This window comes from Natrix helvetica (genome assembly GCF_964273705.1).
Source record: "Natrix helvetica genome assembly, chromosome: 12".
NCBI classification, from domain to species: domain Eukaryota; kingdom Metazoa; phylum Chordata; class Lepidosauria; order Squamata; family Natricidae; genus Natrix; species Natrix helvetica.
In genome coordinates, this window is record NC_138556.1 from 10,130,126 (window position 1) to 10,154,309 (window position 24,184).

At 40.1% G+C, this 24,184-nt stretch overlaps 1 protein-coding gene across 11 annotated transcripts in view; it reads right to left on the minus strand.

Moving 5' to 3' along the window:
- Positions 1-5,616: 5,616 nt before the first annotated feature.
- The window catches only part of NTRK3 (neurotrophic receptor tyrosine kinase 3), a 589,676-nt gene continuing 571,108 nt past the window's right edge, over positions 5,617-24,184 (minus strand). For all 11 annotated transcript variants that reach the window (XM_081964827.1, XM_081964824.1, XM_081964825.1 and 8 more), the window contains 2 exons: positions 10,777-10,935; positions 5,617-6,861 (listed from right to left, as the gene is read on the minus strand). In XM_081964827.1, coding sequence (XP_081820953.1) covers positions 6,676-6,861; positions 10,777-10,935 — 345 coding nt within the window. In that variant the 3' untranslated portion in view covers positions 5,617-6,675. The remainder of the gene's footprint in view (positions 6,862-10,776; positions 10,936-24,184) is intronic.

A 24,184-nucleotide genomic window follows, 5' to 3' on the forward strand; every position in this document is an offset into this window, starting at 1 on the left:
GGGGAAAAAAAACTCTCTTCACGGAGCCGGTCCCTGGTGGCCAAAAGGTTTGAGAGGCACTGTGTTAAAGTCTCTATCCATGCAACCTATTTAAAATAAATCCCCATCCCGTCTTCTCCCAATGCTAGCTGGGAATATATGGAGTTGCAGACTCAGTAGATCTGAACAGAAGGCTAGTGTGGCCTTCAGTTGGTATGAATGAAATTTTTGGCTGGTGCCTTATTTACTCTGAAAGAAGGAAGGGGCACATCATACGTACATGTATCTATGTACACCAGGGTCCAACCATTCAAGATCCCAGTGGAGCTAGATTTAATTTTGTCTCAACTCCATGCTTAATTCTTTCCCTTCTGCAAAGGAAACAGACATCTGGATCAGGGATGTTAAGAATGGAGATGCTTACAAGCTTGCCCCTCAATAGGCAAAGAGGTCCGTGGGAATCTGCATCATTCTGAAGCGCCTGAAGAACCTACGGGAGCTGGCACTGAGGTTTCCAAACGGATACCTATAGATCATTCTTGCTCTGAGACTACATCCCAATTTTCTCCCTTAAAACACAGAATATAGAATAATAGAGTTGTAAGGGACCCTGAAGGTCTTCTAATCCAACTTCTTGATCAAACAGGAGATGATGGCACTCTATGGACACATGTGCCATGGCCAGCTGCTCTTCTGGTTTCCAGCATGCACATGCATACCAGCCAACTGGTCTTTGTGGGCTCCAGAGCACCAGAAAATGGCCTGAAAACGCACCCCCAAATGCCCCCCAAAATAGCCAAAAAACAGGCATGCGCACAACAGCCAGCTGGTCTTCAGGTTTCCAGTGGTCTGGCATGCACACGCATGCATGCACATTCCAGTTTGGGCACTTGGTGCCAAGAAGGTTCGCCAACACTACCCTATACCATTTCAGATAAATGGTGTCCGGTCTCTTTTCGAAAGCCTCCAATGATGGAGCATTCACAACTTCTGTACATGATGTAAAATCATATCAATTCTAAAGAGTCATTTTTTAGCCACTGGCCTTCTTCTTCCTTTGTTTTTTTCCCAACAACACACAGTGAAGGGGAAAGGCAGAGGAAATGACAAAAACATGGGTTGTGTCTAAGAACAAGAACAAGAAATCTGCCGAAATCCACTTATTCTTGAAAGAGGTGGGTTAGTCAAAGTTGCAAGCCTTCCGACACTGCCAAATGGCAGAATATCAAGTAAAACTCATTCAGGGGATGGCAAGTTTTCTGCTTACTCAGAACTTGGCTCATCATGGAAGCTCTGAGAGTCAGAGACCACCTTTTGATACTCCTGCCGAGATCCCTACTGTTTGCTTTCCCAGAAATTTATACAAGTTTTACTGCGGCTCTAAACTTCACCAAACGGTGCATAAACACCTTGCTTGTGGGTTGATGCTGGCAGTGAGAAGATTGTTAGAAACTTTGCTGTGATTAAAATAAATTAAGCCACTTTGGAGTGTTCTAAAAAAAAAAACCTTCCATAAGTTGTCTTCTAACTATGATTTTATAAATTATGTGAAACATAAGGCATAGGCTAGTGGGAAATGTCATGGAATCCTTAACAATTCTTTCTTTAAAAGAAGGTTTCATCTGGGATTTATATTTCCGTTTATTATTTGTGGTCACATCAGCCCCAGATAAGGTAAATGTCCACCTTGGGAGCTCCTTTTCTCCTAAGACAGAATGGGCCTTCCTCCCATTTGGCTTTGCTTTTTTTCTTTCTTTTAATAACAAAACTTTTAAAACACTGCCTTTTGCCTCCCACACATCCCAAAGATGCTGCTGTCATTTCCATTTCACGCGCTGCACATATTATAACCTTTACATCCCAAGCAGCATTTGAAGATGGACTCTGCCAATTCGAAATGAAACTCCAGACAAGTGATGACAGATGGCGTAATGGTGGAATTGAGTTTTTTTTTTTTAAAGAAGAGGACAACAGATGGGGAATGTCTAGAAGTTTTGGAGAGAGGTGTGACTTCAGGGAAGTTTGCACATGCACCTACGCATGTACACACAAGCCCTACCCTAGGGAGCCCCACCCATTTTCCTTGCCAAGCAGCTAATCATCTATCAAGCAAACTTCCTCAAAACTGTTCAACGGCAAGGAAAGATCTTTTCTGGGAAAAATGACTGGTGAAAGGCAAGCAGAGAAGAGACATTTAACCCAGTCCTTTTCCCCAATGACCCTTATCAAGATTGTTCTTTCTCCACTGCGATTAGCTGCTAAGAAAGAGCAATCTTGAATCAAGATGACTGGCTGTGCCAGGGGAGATGCTCTAACTTTATCCTTCGTATCAGTCACTCTTGTATCAATTTTACAGTTTCATCGCTACTAGTAGCACCCAAGGAAGAACATGGTGATCAGGAAACTTAAGAGGCAAGGAAGGACTTCGACTTCATCGTATTCCACGATGATCCTTAGAAACCACCTGTTCATAGGTGTATAAATATGTTCATGGGAAAAATGAATGGCTTACAGCTCCAAGTTGTCCTCCCCCCCCAATGCAGACCTTAGTTTAAAGGTGGAGAGCTGAATTCAGTCCTAATGTGTTGCCTGTCAACTCTCTTTCCCACCAGTCCACCGCTAACTCCTCTAGACATGACTTACACCGAGACTATATTACCTCCCAGATATGAAGATGTTCCTTTCCCCATGTGTCATTTCCTCCTATCTCCCAAAGAGCAAGACAAGTCAGACAGAAGACTCAACAAAGGAGGTCCAACAGGTTGCATAAATTGGACATCTTTGTTTTGGATATTCACAAAATGAGAGCATAGCAAAGGGTAAAGCCTAAACATATTCTTGATTTTTCCCAATTTGATACATTTTTGATAACAATGCCAAATGAATGCAACGTCCATCTATCCATTGTTGTTTCTTCTTCTTCTTCTTCTTCTTCTTCTTCTTCTTCTTCTTCTTCTTCTTCTTCTTCTTCTTCTTCTTCTTCTTCTTCTCTTCTTCTCCTTCTCCTCTTCCTCCTCTTCTTCTTCTCCTCCTCCTTCCTTCCTTCCTTCCTTCCTTCCTTCCTTCCTTCTCCTCAAATTTGAGACGGCAGGATTTTTAGGTATTTGTGCCTGTTTAAATTTCTTGCTCTGCATAATATTATGGAAATTGGTAGTATGGTTGTAGTGGTGATGATGGTGAGGATCATGACAATGAAGAAAATGGTGATGACCTGCAATATTTCTTAAACTAAAAACTTTTCACATATTCAGCCAATGACTCCATTCATTAAATCTGGTCAAACATACAGATATTGCAAACAAAATAAGCTGCAAGGAAGAGAAATGAAGGTTGCACATTGTTTCTCTCAAGGATTTCATGGTCTCCTCCCAGATGTGCACAACCCTTTTGTAACTTTCATTTCCAAAATAATTACATAATGGGGTTCATCATTTAGATCCCCTTTGGTCCAGGAACAACTAATATCCAAATATATTCTCAATGGGCACAACATGGGAGAGACTAAACCTTCAATGTTGCCGTGAGAGCTATTAGACGTATTTAGGACATTGACTCGCTACAAACCCAGATATTTCAATACAATTTTTTTAAAAAATGTTTCAGCTCCTGCTAAAGAATCCTGAGAACTGTGTTTTGGTGAGAGTGCAATAGTAACGTATTAAGAAATCTCACTTCCCCAACCCACTTCGTAGATATGCAGTGATTATGAGTCCCTAGAGAAAGGGATAGATTGTTAAATATGTATGTATGTCTGCAGTGCAGATATAAAGACTCTCTGGGGTCAAACTCAGTTCCTGGTGACTTCATGGACACACACACCTAGCATTTCCTGGTGATCTCCCATTCAATTACTATTCTCATCCAAATGTGCTTAACGCTTTGGAGATCAGCCAAGTGAATTGGGTGCTGCAATTTGTGGTGAGTCCACCCAAAGGCAATTTTTGCAGTCCTCGGTTCTAAGTCAACAAACCTCTCTTCAGTATTGGTCTCCCCCACTCTCTTTGCCCTGAACCCTCTCATTCCGCAAGAAAACATTCAATATCACTATGAGTGCAAGCTTCGGCCACATCTAAATCTCCACTGAGGCACAAACATTGGGTCAGCTACCCAGATAACTCTGTCAAGAGGCTGGAGAAGAGGTTTCTTCTGGCAGTACTTTTCTCTCTTGGACATCTTTCACTCAGGAATGTAAAGATGAGATTGTTTTTTTTTCCTGTTTTTCACATACTCCCTTGAAAGTCCATTCCATCGGAAGTCCATGTCATTTCTGCAGGTAAACCTCCCCCCCCCCCAAAGGCAATTCATTTTTATACGCAAATTCCCTAGTATATTCATTTTGTATGCTTTATTTCCCTGATATACATATTTTTGTACACAACTTTCCCCCAACACATGCTTTTTCTTTCCTTTTCTTTCGCACGCACCTTTTGGGTTAAGAATAGCATCACAAATTCCAGAGAAGTGCAGAATCAGAAGAATTAATTGTGTTCTGTTCTGCCCCATCATCCAGAAAGTGCAAAGTGTATTCATTTCACTTAGCAATGTGGACTGGAAAAAAAGTCCCCTTGATACCCTGAACCTCCCACTGTTCACTTAGTCCTTGTGGGGGACTTGTCTTAAGAAGTTAGCTTGACCACAGCTAAATTGCATTGAGAAGACATGCTCACGTCCTAATTTGACATGAGCAAAATAAACCAAAGATATTTCATGTATCTCCAACTGCATAAACCAATGACTTGACCCACTCTCCATTAGCTTCCAACCCCCCCAAAAACATGATTCAGGGAGGCCCTTTTTATTATTCTCTCCTTTCATCCCAAATTTGCTTTTTTGTGGAGCTACGAGAAGGTCCATTACAGCTTGCCATCTCCTAAAGCCCCTTCCTTACCTTCTTCCCCACCTTTCCTGCTAAGCTGACTATGAAGTTCCATTTCACAGGGTCTTGAGAGAAGATGCACCAGTCTTTTCAGGAGATTGCTAATGTGAGAGGAATGTTGACCAAGAAAGGAAGAGGTAGAGGGGAGATGCAGCTGTTTGATGCCTTTTTAGCTGCTGAACAGATTCCAACCCTGGGTTTTCTTTTTTTTCCTTTTTGGTAAGTTTATTGGGTAAAAATCAGTTGGCAAGCCAAGGCAGAAAGGATGGGTGGGGGGAGAGAAACATGGAGAGGGTGGGGTAGGAGGAATCATCATAGATTGATCAGAGGGGACCCAGCCCCCTTCAGTTAATATTTCAGCTGGATTCTAAGCTACAACCATGGAGAACAACATCCATTTCTCATTGAAGTGTTAAGAGATACAGATTGACCCAGGTCACAGTAGAGGCAGTAAACATAGAGAATATTTGGATTCTACTTTGTGCTTCATCATAAATTCTCCATGGAGCCTTCAGACATACCTCTCTCTTTCCTTGCCTTTAATACCACCAGCATGTCCAGAATGGGGACAGATTACCTACCCGACGCAGGATTGATGAGAAGTTGGATTAGATCAGAAGTGTAAAATATTCTTTATAAGATTATATATATATATATATATATATATATATATATATATATATATATATATATATATATATATATATATATATATATATATATATATATATATATATATATATATATATATATATTGAACCACCTCCACTGAGATGATGGCTTTCAAGCCACTTTGTTGGAATTGACAGCTGGGTCAATAGTTGTCAATGGAACAGTTGTAAGAGCTGTATCTGTGTTTTGCATATCTAGAATTATTCCAGTAAGAATTCTCTGGGATTTTTGTCTCCAAGATATCCACTTTGTAAACTTCCTTTGCGTATGGCTGTTGCAGACATTTGTTTGGGTCCTTGAGATCATTTCCAGGACTCTCGTTTGACAAGGAAAGGAAACATGAAAACGATCAGATAAACGATACTCGATCCATTCTTGCTTTTTCTTTGCAGCCAGGTGGATGTTCCTCTGATGCTTCATTTGACCAGGAGGCGAAATGAACTTTCTTGAATGGTATATATTCCAAAACTGAAACATTTACACATAGGACGGAATCAGAAACCTTGGAGTAGAATGAGATACGCTGGAGACAACAGAGGTTCCAGAATGGTTAAAGCCAGAAGGGCAAGACAGAGTTGGTGGCATTAGGATGGTAGATGAGATCTCTTAATAGGAAGCTACTCCAGGGGAGAATCACCCTGGAATAACAGGACCATTGCCAGTTTGGTGCCTGATTAGGCATGCTTTCGTCAACTTTTCTTTTGTTGGTGTTATTCTATATTTCCAAATGAATTGAACTCTACCCAATAGTCAGAATCTAAAGGACACTGTAGGATTTGCAGTTCCATATCTTAAGTTAAATATTGTCCCCTCACCCCTTGTGTTATGTTTAATACTGTAGAAATCTTTCAATCTCTCCCACATTTCCCTTCTGCTTCTGGGATGTTATATTTTTAATAGCAGCAGCTACGGGAGCAAAAGCTCTCTTTCTCTCGCGCTCTTTCTCTCTCTGTATATAGCCCCAACTGCTTTACATATGATTGAGGCTTTCCACTTTCCCCTTTAACTTGTCTCTTTCGGTTTTGTTTGTTTCAGTGTTGTATGTATAGCAGGCACTTGAGTTTGTATGAATATGTTGGCTTGAGGTCAAGGGAGAGGTAGGGTGGGGAGAAAAAAGACACAGCAACAACTTCGAAGCTTGGTCGCTGCTAGCCAAGGATGTCTAAGTAGATTGGAGTGGCTTTGCCCAGCGCATGAAGGAGCTTGTAGATTTCCTTAATGTTCAGCCTCTGCTGAGGTTCCCTCTGCCAGCATCCCAGCATGATATCATACATTTCCTTGGGGCAAACCCGGGGCCTCTCCAGGACTCGGCCTTGGGTGATGCACTCAATGACCTGCAACAGGAAACATAGAGGATTAATTTTATGCATTGCCTGATTTATAAATTTATTGATCTGTTACTTTTTAAAACCAAACTCCTTCCCCCCTCTGCACGAGCTAAACAGAGGTGTCCAAACATGGCAACTTTCAATGTCAACTACCACCTTATACTTGCTTGTGTGCTTCACTACCATGTAGTGACAGTCTGCCATGAACTCTAGGGATGGTGGATGGGAAGGGTAATTTCATTTGGGGGAAAGCGAAAGTAACTTCTGCATTTCCCCAAGATGATGCTTCAAGGTCACCTGGCTGGGAGAAGTATGCAGATGCAGACCAACCAAGCTTGAAGTGACCATTTTGAAAATAACTTGCTGAACCTGAATGGTCATGGGAGGGCGGGGGGTCAGCGATGGGAGGCAGTTAAGGGAGTGAAAAGATGAACTTAGGGGGTTTGGTGCTCCATCCCTCCGGCCGATTCGCTCACACAGAGAGGGACTCCTCCGGGTGCCGTCCACTAGGCTGTGCCAGCGGGTGACGCCTATGGGAAGGGCCTTCTCTGTGATGGGCCCGACCCTCTGGAATGACCTTCCCCCCGACATTAGAATGACTACAGATCTCCGCTCCTTCCGCCAGAAACTTAAAACCCACCTATTCCAGCTAGCCGGCTTGGCCTAATTCCACCTATCCCACCTCAGTTCTATTTCTAAATTTTTAAGATTGGTTTTAGGGTCTGTTTTTTAATTTTTATAAATTGTACAGGGGCTGTTTAATTTGATTTTTATCTATTTGTATGATTGTCTGTATGTTTTAAATTTATTCCTGTACACCGCCCCGAGTCCCTCCGGGGAGAGGGGGCAGTCTAGAAATTTAATAAATTATTATTATTAATTATTGTCTTCTAATACTTGTAAATACAATTGTCTTGTAATGTGTCTTGTAATAAACTTTGGTACACTTGTCTTCTAATAAAATTATATCTTTCTCAACAAATGGTGCCAAGGATTATTTCTATGTAGGGGTTTAAGTGTTGGCAGATCTAACACTTTAAGACTTGTGGACTCCAACTCCCAGAATTGAAGTCCACAAGCCTTAAAATTGTCAAGTTTGGAGACCCCGGATCTAAATAATACATTTCTAGGTTTCTGTCAAGTATGATCTGTACCATCAATTCCTTGAACAGTCTTGGAAAATCCATAATTGCACAATGCCTTTTGGTTCTGGACAAAAAGCTGAGCACTTCTACATGAAGCCATGGTTTATTTAAATATTTTTGTTTTTTTTGCAGAAGATAGCAATCATCAAGGCTTTCTGGGCTAATTTCTGGCTTATTTGCCCTTGTGTTCTTGTCTTTACCCATGCATGCCTTGGTTAGCATCCTAGGATAACTATCAAATCAAGAATATTCCAAGGCACCTCAAAGAACCCATGTATCACATTAAGTCTCAATTACCACTGGTAAAGAAAACAATAAGCATTATGGCTCTGTACAGTATGTGTTACCAGATTTTATGTCTTACACTCCAGCTGTTCCTTCTCCCATAAACCTTAATTAAAGCTATCACAATATCACAACTCAAACCATGTCGTTAGCAGCACAGTCTTTCTCTTGTTTTCATTTTTGGTTCCAATCTAAAAACAAAGAATGGCAACTCCCAACATTTGAAGTTAATCACCATGTCAGGGTGTAAGTCCCATAGAAAGTAATAGACCCATAGGAAGCAAAGCTCCAAGGCAGATAGATTCCTCAAAGAATAGCTTTATTGGTTATAGCATATTGGCACGTATGTGGTGAAAACCGACTCTGAAGATTCCCACTGTTTTCATTCAATTAAAAGTAAAAGTGTGTCACTTTCTCAAAACGATTAGACACATGGTCCAATCATGGTGTGGTCTGGTTGCCTGGTGACCTCACTCCACCTTCCTCTGACCAGGTGTGAGAATGTCTTTGGTACCCAAGAGAAAGTATTTTGTTTTGGCTACAGAATCTGAGCTATCTCAAATCCCCCCTCCCTATCCCTCAGCTCCAGCGTGGCAACACAGAAGTTGTCGAAATGCCTTTGGTTGGATCAGCTTCAGGGTTGACACATAACAGACCAAACCCAGAAGTTGCCCCAGGGATCTATAAGTCGAAAGCTACCATTACTTTTCTGGAACCTTTAAACCAAGCCATGAACTTCAGTTTCCTACCATTTTCAATCTAAGTAGATAAAAATGGCTCTGTGTATGTGTATATTCCAGCATAACTCTGGAATGCCTCGAGCAATTTCAACCAAACTTAGTACACAGATGACTTACTCTCCGGAAACAAATACTGTGTGGGTAAGACACCCCTAATACCCCTCAGGGTGTGTGTTCAGTTAAGATACAGCCTGTTGTGCCTTAAAATGGCTTCTACCATACTGCCATAAAATCGCTTCTACTGTACAGTGCTGTGGAGTTGTCATGGTAACAGTTTCACAGTACTCCACAAGGGGGCTCCCTCTGGTAAGGAGGGAAACCCAACATTAGAAATTGTGGTGACCTTCATGGAAGGAGAGTTGGAATAAATAAATACCCGGGCAGTGCTGGGTTCTCAGCTAATGTAAACATAAAATAGTCTTGACGTAATTATTAACTCAATCAAGAATAGTCTCTTTTGAAACATAAAAAATAGAGAAAAGAAAACAAGGAATCCTGCCCCTTCCCACATGCTCAATGTCAACCCTATATGTTGAATCCTTTTTTCACTCATTAAAAACCCTTGGCCTCCCCCCCCCCCCCAAATTAGGCACAATCCAAGAGGCTGATCCGCTTCTACTCTTGTGGAGTGTTGGAGAACAAAAACATAGCAAGGAACTAATTTGCTTCAGAAGTCTAGAATTTCTATTTGTTTTAAAAGCATTTTATTCTAAGTGCCTTATCTGTCTTGGTCTGTGGGTTTAAAATCTTTTGTATCTTTCCTGTGCCATTCAGAAATTAGCACAAACTCAACATGTCGACTTCTATCAAAAGACATACTTCCACAATCTCTTTGAAATCTGCATACTTAAATTTTGGGCTGCATTCTGTTTCCCCTCACATTCATGAGCATTCTACCATGCTCTACATTTGTGTGTGTATGTAGTATTTTAAATGGTGATGCTGTCTCAAAAAACTGGAGGGAACCGTCCATTAGATACAATACAATGTATTTAACGCATTGTATTAATGCAATGTATTTGATGCATTTAGTACATGAAATACAATGCATTTAATGCAAGAAGTCCAGTTTGTTCTAGTGGGTAAGGCACCCAGCTACAAAGCGAGAGAGTTATGAGTTCACGGCCCACCCTAGTCATTTAAAACCAGAGGGATGACCTTGGGCCCGTCACCCTCTCTTAGCCTGGGGAAAATAGTAGGAGGAATGTGTGTGTATATTTGATCACCATCTTGAATTATTTGTAAAAATAATAAAGAATACAACTAAAAAAATAATTAAAAATTGAGCCCAGGGATAGAGAACATTCTTCCAACAAATTGCCCATTTCTCTTTTTTTCCCAAAACAATTTAGTCACTTGGGAGAATTGAAGCAATAGCAATAGCACTTAGACTTATATACTGCTTCACAGTGCTTTACAGCCCTATTTAAGCAGTTGATAGAGTCGGGTGATTGCCCTCAACAATCCGGATCCTCATTTTACCCACCTTGGAAAGATGGAAGGCTGAGTCAACCTTGAGCCTGTTAGGATCGAATTGCTGGCAGTCGGCAGAATTAGCTTGCACTACTGCATTCTAACCACTGCAACACCACCATGGCTCATAGGGGAAGCAACTTCCCCTTAAATCCCAAAGAACCGTTTGCAACCAGATTGGGCAATGCAGACTTCCTTTGACTGCTGACCAACTAAAAGGAACAGCATGGATTGGTCATGTTAATGTTTCTTTCAGTCAAAATCTTTATGCACGATACCTCTGTATTTGACAACTGGAACCAAGGCTGTTTTCCATATGTGAAGATCTCCCAGAGAATTACTCCAAAGCTCCAGACATCGCTCTCTGTGGTGAACTTCCGGTACATAATGCTTTCAGGGGGCATCCAGCGGATTGGTAACATGGTGTGTCCTCCAACCTGCATTGGCAAACATAAAGGAAAACTATTTAGTTGATCCAGAAAATAATCCACGTGCATACAATCCCAGCACCTTCCAGTTAACCTGGCATGAGCCAGGAACTTCCACCATGAAATGCTAACTTATCACAAACAGGGAACCAGCAATAGTAATAGCATTTAGACTTATATACCACTTCATAGTGCTTGACAACACTCTCAGGGTGATTTACAGTGTCAGCAGATTGCACCCAATAATCTGGGTCCTCATTTTCACCAACCGTGGAAGGATGGAAGAGTGAGTCATCCTTGAGCCAGTCAGAATTGAACTGCCGAACTGCTGGCAGCCATCAGTCAGCAGAAATAGCCTGTAATACTGCATTCTAACCACTGCGCCATCTTGAGTCCCATCAGGATCAAACTCCAAGCAATGGGCAGAGTTTGCCTGCAATACTGCACTCTAACCACTGTGCCACCAGGATTACTAATTTCAGTACTAATTTCAGTAGTAGAATTTTTGATCCAGAGATCTCCAGCACCCGTAGAAAACCAATACACCCAGAAAAAGTTTTCTGAACTTTCCGGGATCTCTAACTCAAATACCAAAAGCAGTAAAACTTAAACTTATATACCTCTTCACAGCACTTTACAGCCCTCTCTAACCAGTTTACAGAGTCAGCATCTTGCCCCCAACAATCTGTGCCTCCATTTTACCAACCTCGGAAGGATGGATCAGCCCTGAATCAAGGAGAATAGAACTCCTGGCAGTCGGCAGAATTGGTCTGCAGTACCACATTCTAACCATTGTGCCACCAAATGAGAAAATTGTGTTAGCTGTACATAGAAAGATAGGTTGCACATTGTTTTTAAGTCATGTTGGTCTCATTTGATGCAGGTTCTATAGATAGAACTTTCTCCAGAGAGTATTTTTTTTTTCTATTAGCTAATCCATTTCTATCCAAGATATTTTGATTTTTACTCTTCCTTTTTTTCCCCTTTTCAGGCAGATTTTTTTCTGAAAGTAAAATGGGTAAAGCAGGGTCAACTCATTTGAAGCTCTCTTGCCAAAAGGATGAGCGACTTGCAGCTGCAGCCTTTAGAAAATGTGTTGGCTTTTATGTGCAGTGCAGTGATGACAGTATAACCAGCAAGATTAAAGATTTGATGTATGCCTCAGAAGCATCAATGCTTACACAGCTCTTGAAACATCTGCATCAATCCCTAACCCTGGGGGACGCTTGGAAAAGGGGAACATTTTTTGCAACTAGTTTTTCGCTCTTTAGGTTGTTTCTCTGCACCAGGTGGATCCATTAGACAAGAAATATTGAAGGGTGGGGATAAGGAGAAGGGGGGAAGATTACTGAATTTCAAGCAGTAATTCAAAGGAATATTGCAGAATCAAACAGAAATGTCTAAAGTAGCGTGGGCTTAGTGAAGGAGCTCATGTTTCTTGGCTAAGTGGAATTTTCTTTTTAAGGGAGGAGGTCTGTTTTTCACTGTCTTGGCTGGCTTCTGCCTACACAACATTGCTGGTGAAGTTTGGCGTTTTACACTGGTTTTATAACAAACTGATGCATTGGTTAATTAAGAACTGTCTGCGTATACAAGAAGGAAACATTTGAGCAGCTCTCGGGTAGACAGTTTTAGATTAGGCACAAATTTTGAGCGGGGCTTCTAGCCAACATCAGGTGGAAAGTGATGTATACAGCATGCTTTTGAAAAGGCATTTTACACATAGCTGATTGAAGAGTGGCTCAATGGCTAAGACACTGGGCTTGTCGATGAGAAAGGTCGGCAGTTCGGTGGTTCGAATCCCTAGTGCCGCAGGACGATGTGAGCTCCCATTGCTTGTCCCAGCTTTTGCCAACCTAGCAGTTCGAAAACATGCAAAAATGCAAGTAGAAAATAGGAACCACCTATTTATCAGCACAAATACAACACAAATTATATATATATATATATATATATATATATATATATATATATATATATATATATATATATATATATATATATATATATATATATATATATATATATATATATATATATATATATATATATATATATATATATATATATATATATATATATATATATATATATATACACACACATGTATGTATGTATGTATGTATGTATGTGTATATATGTATGTATACATACATACATACATACATACATACGTGTGTGTGTGTGTGTGTGTGTGTGTCTATATCTTTTTATTGTGTCATGGTAGAATTTGGCACCTTTATAAATTTCTAAATAAGTAAATAATTAAACCTGTCAAGTCAAAGTAGGAAGATGTTTGCTCAATAATTCTAGCCCAACACAATCAACTTTTTATTCAGAGACCTCTTGCCCCTCTAGTTGGTCTTCAGTCTATAAATCAACTTGATTCAACTTCTTAGAATAGATGGAAAAAGTGGCACTTTCGCAGACCATCCAGAGATGGCAGGTTTTGGTTGTGTTACAGTAAATGTATTGCTTCAACTCATTTGAGGTTAATGAAGATTAACATGGTTCAATGAACATAAACATAAATGGAGGTCAAAGATTAGGAAACTCATCAGAATTCGAGATGGAGGCTGTATCGCAGAGAGTTGAAAAAGTTAGATAAAAAGTAGAAAAAGGTAGACCTGACACATCCATAAATACTCCTTACTCACTTAGTGATTAAATAAATGAAAAAAGCACCACATCCTGCCAATGTTTCACTGTTTTTTTCTTCTTTTGAAAAAAAAAAATCCTTACAAAACAACCCGTTTGAGAAAATGAAATAAAACTACCTAATAAGATCATTAGGTAGACCTTATTAGAGCTTAAAGGTAAGGCATGTAAGACGTAAGATGTAGCTTAAATGTAAGATCTGAACACCTGCACCTCTATAACTGTCTGGTTTGGTTCTGCAACCCAACAAGACAGACACAGAATTCAGAGGATAGTTAGAACTGCAGAAAAAACAATTACTACCAACCTGCTTTCCATTGAGGACTTGTATATGCATGAGTCAAAAAGAGGGCCGTGAAAATATTTACAGACCCCCTCGCATCCTGGACATAAATTGTTTCAACTCCTACCATCAAAATGTTTCCTGAACGCCATCACTCTTCTAAACAAATAATTCCCTCACCACTGTCAAACCATTCACTAAGGCTGCATTACTATTACTATTAGTCTTCTCATCGTTCCTATCACCCATCTCCTCCAACTTATGACCGCATGACTGCAGCTTTGTTGCTTGAATCTTTATGATTTATATTGATACTTATTGCTTCCTGATTGCTTATTTGTACCCTATGACTACCATTAAGTGTTGTGCGTTATGATTCATGTATCTTTTCTTTGTATGTACACTGAGAGCATAGGTAACAAAGACACATTCCTTGTGTGTCCAATCACACTTGGCCAATAAAGACTTCTATTCTATTCTATTCTATTCTATTCTATTCTATTCTATTATTCTATTATTCTATTCTATTCTATTCTATTCTATTCTATGAAATTCACAGAATGAGTATTTCACTAGCTTAATCAAAAAGTATGCTCTATGCTGCGATACTACAATTTAGAAGTGAGACAAATTCATTTTCTTTCAGTGCAATACAGTATAAACGTAGGTGAAAGGATAGCATGAGCAGGGAGACTGAAATGATATTTACTAAAAAAAAAAGTCCTATTTATATCAGTGTTGTTTTTAAAAATCCAATTGACCTTAAGGAAGCTTACTCTCCCAAAAAAATTATTCCTGATTGCAATTTTCTTTCAATGCTATTCATGCCTACGAAATTGCTATATAATTCAGTAGGATTCACTTCCAGGTATGGAAGAAATGTGACATACTATAGGGCAGTGATGCGGTGCCCAAACTGGAAAACGTGTGCATGTGTGCACGCTGGAGAATCGGAAACTCAAAGACCAGCTAGCCAGCACATGCATGCCTGTTTTGGGGGCATTTTTCTTGCCATTTTTCAAGCCATTTTCCAGCCTTTTTGGCCCAGAAAAAAGGTCCAGAAAACTGCCTGTTTTTATGATAGTTTTTGGGGATGTTTACAGGCTGTTTTACAGTGCTCCAGCGCCCGCTAGGACCACATGTGCACACTGGAAACCAGAAGAGCAGGTGGCGACAGCGCACATGTTCACAGAGAAGGCTCTGCATGCCACCTCTGGCACGCTGCCGTAGGTTCGCCATCATGGCTATAGAGGAGAACCAGAACAGGTTCAGGTAATAAGATGACAGCCTAACTTCAATATCCTTATTCATATATCAGTCCCACACAGATCAGTGAGACCTACTCCTAGATTTATGTAGGATTATTGCGGTTTATTGCTTTACAGACCATTAAAAGGGGGAAAAAAAGATTCACACAGAGAACATTTAAATTAAATAATGTAGAATTACAGGAGAAGAACTAATCTGACAGATAAAACAGAAACCTGTAATCTTTTCATGATATTAATATAACACTAGAAGACAAAAAAGCTGAGTAGTAAATGTCAGGCATAAGATAGCGTGCCAGAACCAGTAAAGAAAGAAATATTAGAAGAAAGCATATTTGAAAAGCAGTGTAAAGCACATCCATCTGGAACAATGTAAAACCTAAAATCTAGTTACTAAACGAGAAATAAACTGGACAACTTTAGTCTTTTGGAAAGGCTGAAGAAAGAAAATATGCTAAAAGCAAGCTCCCAACCTCAGAAGAGAAAACAAATGAACATATAATTGGAAACAAGTGAGACCTTCACTATCTGTTTGCCTTTTTCTCTGATGGGGTTTATTTTTGAATGCTGTTACATTTTTTTTTTATTTTTCTTATTGTGTATGCTTGTTTGGTTTAACCCCATCTGTGCTGTTCACATTACAATGGATAAGGACGGACATCCAATTTCGCAGCTACTAACATTGTTGGCCGAGCATGTACAAAAACAGCCAGGGAAATGATTGAAGCATGGAAATGCCCCCCTTGTCAGTTAACAGGACAGCTAATTTACCACTAGCTTATTAGATAATTGGGAGCCAAGGACTTTGCAGCACAAAGAAACAACTTGCTATTAAGAAACAATCTAAGCATAGAATAGCCCAAAGCACACATTCCATTAGAGGGAAGTACCCTGAAGATTGTCTCCAGTATGAGTCTAAAACTCAGAAGACTAAACCTTTGGTCCCAGTGACTGACCCAGATTAAATCCTATATTTGTACCAGAGTCACAGCTGTGAAGCAAATAACTATATAAATTAATTAAACAAATGCCAGAGAAACAACAACAACAAAATAGTATAAAATGGTCAAAGGTTTTGGGTTTAATTCTGATTTAATTCACTGAGCTTTGGTGGCGCAGTGGTGAGAGTGCAGTACTGCAGGCTACTTCTGCTGACTGCTGGCTGACTGCAATTTGGCAGTACGAATCTGTCCAGGCTCAAGGTTGACTCAGCCTTTCCTCCTTCCAAGGTGGGTAAAATGAGGACCCAGATTGTTGGGGGCAAATAGACTGATTCTGTAGACTGCTTAGAGAAGGCTGTAAAGCACTGTAAAGCTGTAGATAAGTCTAAGTGCTATTGTTATAATTCCTTCTACACAAAAAGTAGCTATTCATTCATTTGTTCATTCATTCATTTGCTCAATCATGCATTTTGTAACAGGTATTAAAAAAAGAAATTGCATATCAATTTGTTGCCCAGCATAAAATATTGTAGGCAAGGTTCAACCATTCTCATGACGGAGGAGAAAGTGGGTCTGATTGTTAAAAAGAAAAGAAGGTTGAGAGCCTTTTGTAATGGCTTGTCCTTGTGTTTCACAGATGAGGAAAATGAGACTTGGGGAATGATTGTGAGTGAATCAAACCTTAGACACATTTTTTTAAAAAAATTCAGTGTGTGTTGTCCACACTGTTTTCAGAGATATTTCTTTCTGAAAACTGGCAACAATGCCATGAGCCTATGCAGCTCATCCACTGTCAATCAGCCAAGAGGAACCAGGATCATCCTCAAGATGTTGGACAAAAGTATATTATCTCAAACAATGTGGATGGGGGAGAATGCAAGAAAAAATATTAGTCAAAATCCATCACATAAGTTCATGCCAATGGTTAAATTTAAATTTCCTTATCTTTGCTCTGCTCTGCTATAGAATCTCAGGTTTGAAAAATTGAGAGGCCAGTCCACCAAAAATCAAAAAGGCTTGCAAAAGGTGGACATATCAAGCCCGGTTTATTCACCTGCCCAGGGCTCATTCACACACAGTCCACTAGCATCCTTGCAGAAATGGCCTAACCCACTGAGCACCAATCTCCAGTGACCAGAGAAAATGTGTATGCCAAAGGCTTTGGAAGAAAACTGCAGAGTTAAGCAAGTCTTGGAAAAGAACTGCCTTTATTTTCCCCTCTTTTATAGAGCCAATTTACATTTCATGTCCTTGCCTCTGGAGAGAATCATTATGTATTTCTGATACAAGGAAGCTGAGCATTTGCACAAGTCAATCAATCAATCTAGAGGCCTTTTTTAGAGGGAGAGAAAGAAAGAAGAAAGAAAGAGAAAGAAAGAAAGAAAGAAGAAAGAAAGAAGAAGAAAGAAAAAAGACAGACAGAAAGAAGAAAGAAAGAAGAAAAGAAAAAGAAAGAAAGAAAAAGAAAGACAGAAAGAAGAAAGAAAAAGAAAGAAAGAAGAAAGAAAGAGAAAGAAAAAGATGAAAGAAAAAGAAAGAGAAAGAAGAAAAAGAAAAGAAGGAAGGAAGGAAGGAAGAAAAAAGACAGAAAGAAAGAAAAAGAAAAAAGGAGAAAAGAAAAAGAAAGAAAGACAGAAAAAAAAAGAAAGAGAGAAGGAAAGTAAGGAAGGAAAGGTAGATGGAGGGAGGAATTTCAGGTTCTTGCAGTAGCAGTGGCTGATATAAGCTAGGAATAAAAATGAGAATGCAAAGTTGAATATTAGTTCTGGTCCATCATGGTTCCACTTTATACTAAAGATAAATTTGCTGGTTTTAAAAGATAAGCTTCCACAGATCGTGGTCAATTCTTCTTAATCAATTGCTTTGCCACTTAGAAGCATGTGGAGTCATCATGCAGTGAAGCGACTTGTTAAGGGGATAGAAACAGCTTCTGTGCATTTTCTGGAGCCATTTTTGATGAGCAAAATGAAAGACTGTTGCCACTCTTACCTGTTAAAGCCAAGATGCCATGCACCTTTAGGGGGAACTCTGAAGGGACACATTGCTTAAACTATGATATATTCTGCTGGATATAGACAAAAGCTTCACTTCAAGGAAGCATTTCAAAGAGATTCTTTACTCTCATATCTGACAAACTGATACTCAATTGCGCAGCTATATTCTCAGCATAAAACACAGCAAGTACCCCAAGTACGTTTGCAGCAGAAATTTGTTGAAAGACATTACTGACGCTTCTGTCTTGACTTCCTTCCTTAATGATGACATTTAATTTCATTGTACAAGGTGCAATGAAAATAAAGTAAACTACTAAACTAAAGAAACTAGGCCTTGAATTTCCTTGGATAATTGTTCTTCATCTAAGATACTAGTAATTTAACAGCCATAGTGCAACAATGGTTAGAATGCAATATTGCAGGCTAACTCTGCCAACTGCCAGCATTTTGATTCTGACTGGCTCAGGTTGACTCAGCCTTCCATCATTCCGAAGTCAGTAAAATGAGGACCCAATGTCAGGCTTCCAAGTAACACCCCCAACGAAAGAAGACTCTGAGGCTTGAAGTTCCTCAAAGTTCCATTTTATTAGAGGTGTCATATTGGCACATCTGGGGAAATCCAAATCTGAAAGCTTCCAGGTTTTCCCCACCCCAATAAAAGTCCAAGTCTCTGCCCAGCACCCCCAAGTCCATCACATGGCCCAATCAGTCACCATCCCAACTGGAGATGCCTTCTAGTCATACCCTTCCAGGTGCAGGGCAAGACGTCCTTGACACTCTGAGAAAGGAATGTTATTTTGACTATATAGCTCCCATACTCCATATAACCCCATTTTCCCACAGCAGTAAATGTGGCAGGCCGGAAGGCCCAATGCAAAAGATAGCTGCCAGGTCTGTCATTCATATTGTTAGGGTCAATAGGCTGACTCTGTAAACCGCTTAGGGAGGGTTGTAAAGCACTATAAAGCGGTATATAACTGGTGAAATTCAATTTCTTTTTACTACCAGTTCTGTGGCCGTGGCTTGGTGATGGGATCCTGTGACTGAGTGGGTGTAGCCAACTCGATGTCACTCATGGCCACACCCACTCAGTCACATGCCCCCACTACCACCAAGCCACACCCACAGAACCCGGTAGGAAAAATTGTGCATATGAGTCCATCCACAGCAGACCTGCTGTTCCTTTATGGTCCCCCCTCCCCGGCCCCCTCCCTCCCTAGGTCTACCTTAAAGGGACAGGCTGCATCAACTCTGCTATGAACAGAGGAAGAAACGTTCAGATTGTGTGGGCAGGTTGAGCAGTCGGAAGAGGTGAGTGGCGACATGGCGACCAAGCGGGCATGGGGATTTTTGCCACTGGTTTGGAGAACTGATGCCAATCGTCTCTGCCAGTTTGACCGAACCTGGGCAAACCAGGAAGATTTTACCCCTGGTATATAAGTACAAGAAGCACCATGGGTGGGAGATCAAGTCAGTAGTTCTTTGAAAATGATGCTAGCCTGTATTAAAATGAGCAGGAGGTGCAAATCATCTTTTAAAATTCTTGGCCAAATTTGTGAACTAAAAATAAGTTCCCCCAATTAATTATTGGGAACATTTATGCATCCACATCTTATTACACACCTATTGAAAAAGCTCAACAGGAGGAGTTCTCTTGATGTCTTATTTGGCTTGAGTAAAATGAATAGAAGCAAGCTGTTGTAGAGAGGAGCGGAGAATGAAAAACAAGATCTGGCCACAGGATCACTAAATAACTAAAATTCCTCTCTGGGTGTATTTAAAACTTATGATAACATGTCACAAGCTCATAGATTTCAGGAAGGAGGTAAAAATTAATAGTTCAGGCAGAAATTGTGTGTTGCTCTGTGTTTAAGGAAAATGCAATACAACTAGGAAACAACATTGATCCAGATAGATAATAGATAGATATATTAAGTGGCTGAATGGCCATAAACCAAACAGATAACAAAATCAGCAGAAACTATGCAATAATTAAGAGGAAGAATGTCATGCATGCAAGCGGAAAGTATAGATATTGTGAATTATTCTAAGCATAAAACTAAGGCCTGCATTTCCTAAAAGACAAAAGAAAACAACAAAAACCAAAACTTTTTTTTGGTTCAGTTGTATTGTTACAGTCCACAAGGCTGAAACTGAGCTAAATTACAAGATGACACACACACATCGTTAGTTTCTTTTCCTGTCTCTTTCTCAGGTTGCTTTTATTCCACAGTTCTGAGTAATCTTAATGAGTCATTAAGAAGCTGCCAATTACCTATGCAAATGAAGAGATGTACACTGACAGGGGTTATTGCTAGAGGTAAAGCTCAAAAGAGGCCAAAATAAATCACTTCAGCTCTACAACAGATCCACACTTAAGGATTGCTTTCTACATCCAATGCCAGTCATAACTTATAACTTGGTGGATAATTAATATCTTCATCATGCCGGAGGGATGGAAGGAGGGAGGGAGGAAGGAAGGGATTGCAGCCATATTTACAAAACTTCCAGATTATTTTCTGAAAATCATTCCAGTGGTTCTTGTATGGATAAAATAGGCCTTAATGAGGCCAGAAGGTCACAATGTCAGAGTTAGGGTTAAGGCCTGGAGAATGATTAGCAACTCCAGTAAATGTTTGGCTGAGAAGTCTTAGAATTCTTTCCTATAACCAGCAGCCTGAGTAGAAATGATATTGGGTCCATAGACTTTTGGTTAATGTGAAATTATGCCTAACAACTTCCTTAAAGCAACGACATGTAAGCATATTCCTTGAATTACTTAAGTAAGCTGTGGTTGCCAATTATTATCAGCCCTTCTTCGATAACGAACAGAAATAATTGACATTGAATTATTTGATCCTTTTATATATTGGCACTTCTTTGACACAATATTGCATGTGTTGACAGAATATTACTGTGCCGTTCAAGCATTGTCCCACAATACATAATTCATATGCAACGTCCATGAAGAGTGTCCATAAATGGGTGCAGGTGCAAATTCCAACTAGTACCTGTATGGTACTTGGTAAAATGTTGTCGAACTTCAACAGTGGGCACAAGTAGACCAGATATATTAAGTGATAAGAAAACAAACTCTTCAGACCGTACAATACCCTGAAAGACCCATCACTCTCATCAGTCCTAATACAAACTGCATAGAAATATATAATTATTGGAATTCATTGTTGGAATGAATTTCTATGCAAAAACTACACACACACACACACAAAAAAAAATACATATATACATACATATACAATACAAATATAAAAAGGCAACATTAAAAATAAAAATATGGTTTTCTGCCTGGATGGTTTTCTGTAATGAGCTGAAGGACAGAAAGAGGGAGTTGTGAGCTTCCTCCCATATTTGGGCATACCAGGGGTTGTAACACAAATGCATACCTATTTCCCTGGCTCAGCTGATAAGGAGGAGAGCCTGTGGCTTAGTGGCTAAGACTCCTGCCTAATATGTAATACAGCCCAGGTTCAAATCCCAGTAAGGGTATGGCTAGCTGATGAGAGCTAAATAGCTTGAAATAGATCTATATTAGTCTCCCTTTATTTATTTATCAGCACAAATACAATATATAAACAAGCTATCAATGCCTTTACCACATCTCCATAGATCTATCAATCTCAACATTCATTTCTTTCTCACTTACTTGTCTCAAATAGTTACACCTTAGAAGCTTGAAGGATCAGTAATTAAATAAAATGTAAAATAAATGCACCCTATGTTGTGCCACAATTTGCTAAGCATCACCCTTTAGAAGACACAAAATGAATGCTGTTGCCTTACTGTTGATCTCATTGTCTTTTTTCAGCTACAATTTTACTCTTCTTAACATTCACTTTTGACTTTCTCCCAGACTGATTGTGGACAATACTATTGTCAACCAATTTCTAAATGAAATTAATATGATACTGAATTAAACAAATTCTCCATTCAATGCACATAGACTCCCAGAGAGAAGCATAAAACCCTTTGGATGCTACATAAAAGAAGTTCTGCCTTGGCATTCATTACCATAATATTCAGATGTTATTGGACTTAATTGTGTTGAAATCTCTTTTCTTTCAGATGCAAAAAGCATGGATTGGGAGTCAACAGAAGAACTGGAAAATACCATACAAACAACAGCCCTGGAAATATACTGCTGTGTTAACTTGGTCTTTGTAAGTCCTGAAGACTATGTACCATATTTTGCGGAGTATAAGATGCATCAGAGTATAAGACACACCAAGATTTTGAAGAGGCAAATAAAAAAAAAAGTTAATGCAATCTGTAGACCTCCCCCAAACGGCCCGTTTTTCGCAAAAACAGGCCCGTTTTTTAAAAGGGCATGAATAGCCTTTAGGAGACTTGGAGAGTGTTCTGGGGGGGGTGCCCCCCCAAGAAGCAAAAAATGGCCTTTTTTTCATGAAAACAAGCCTGGTTTTTGTAAAAAAGGGGGGGCATGCATAGCCTTTAGGAGGCTTATAGAGTGCTCCAATGCAACATTGAGCAAAAAATGGCCCGTCTTTTGTTCATTTCTGCCCTCCCTAGCACCCAGGAGTACTCTGAAAGCCTCCTAAAGGCTATGCATGGCCATTTTGGTGAAGGGGCGAGGTTTTGGTGTATTCAGTGTATAAGATGCACCCAGATTTTCAGCCTCTTTTTTGAGGGAAAAAGGAGTGTCTTATACTCTGAAAAATACGGTAATTCACACCTACAGGGTCATATAATGTTAAAGCTTAAAAGCAATGGCCACTTCAGAATGACAAAACAAGATCATAAATATCTTTTTTGATGGATTTGTTCAAGGTTCATTTCATCTAATGTCCTGCTTTAAAAGGCAGGTAGTCATGCGGGTCTGGACACTTATACATAGAGCGTAACAGTACTGAATTATGGGTACAGACAATTACGTTCTACATGGAATGGCTTAGATATGTCTATGTAGATAAAAAGCTCACTTCTGAAATCTTCCCATGCGTTACCCAAAGCATGAGTATTCTGGAAAGGTCCTTCTTCTTGGGGGTACCCAAATATGAATATTTCATTGGAAAGTTAGAACATAGAATCATAGGGCTGGAAGCAGGGGTGTGCTTCAAAAATTTTAGCAAGGGATTCTCTGCCCAGTTGCTGGGTGAGCATGGAGGGTGTGGCCTAGGCAGCATCCTCCACCATGATGAGAGGGGGTGTTTTTGCTCTCCCCAGGCTCCGGGAGGGTGAAAACAGCCTCCCCAGGCTCCAGAGGCCTCGGGCCCCCTTTCTGGCCTTCCCAAACTTCTTGTAGGCTTGTTTTTTGCCCTTCCCGAGCCTCTGGATGTGCCCTGCACTTTACCCGCATACAAAATGTGCCACATGGGGACTCCTGGGAGGGGAGGGGCGGGATGGGTGGGGCAGGGTGGGAGGGGAGGTGCCAGCCAGGAGTGGAATTTGGGGTTCTCCAAAGTGGACAGAATCTTAGCTAGAGTAAGTAAATCTTTATTATGGTCAAAGACCAGCAATACACATTAGTTTTTACTTACTTACTAGCTAGACGTTCTCCCAAACTCCTTTGAACCCCCAGCAGCCCACCCCTGGCTGGAAGGGACCTCAGAGGTCCAATACCCTGCTCAAGGCATGAGACCCTATAACATTCCACTCAAATGGTTGCCCAGTCTATTTTTGAAAACCTCCAATGATGGAGCATCTACAACTTCAGGAAGGAAACAATCCTACTGATTAATTGTTCTCACTGTAAAGTAGTTTTCACCGTCATTCTAGGTTGGGTCTTGTCCTATCTTCTGGTGTTTTGAAGAATAAGTCAACTCCCTCTTTTCTGTGACAACCCCTCAAATATTAGAAGACAGTTATCACTTCTCCCCTAATCCTTCTCTTTGATAGGTATCTAGACATACTTAGCTCCCTCAACTGTTCATCATACGATTTAACTTCCAGCCCTCTTACCATCTTTGTTACTCTTCCCTGCACACTCCCTACGGCCTCAACGTCCAGAAAGTGTGCAGGGAAGAGTAGTAAAAATTAAATGGCCCTTGCGTTATTCTTCCAATTTGAAAGTACTCTGTTATTTCAGGCACTTGTGTAGGGTGCTACTGGTGAGAACAGCATCATTATTTAACCAAG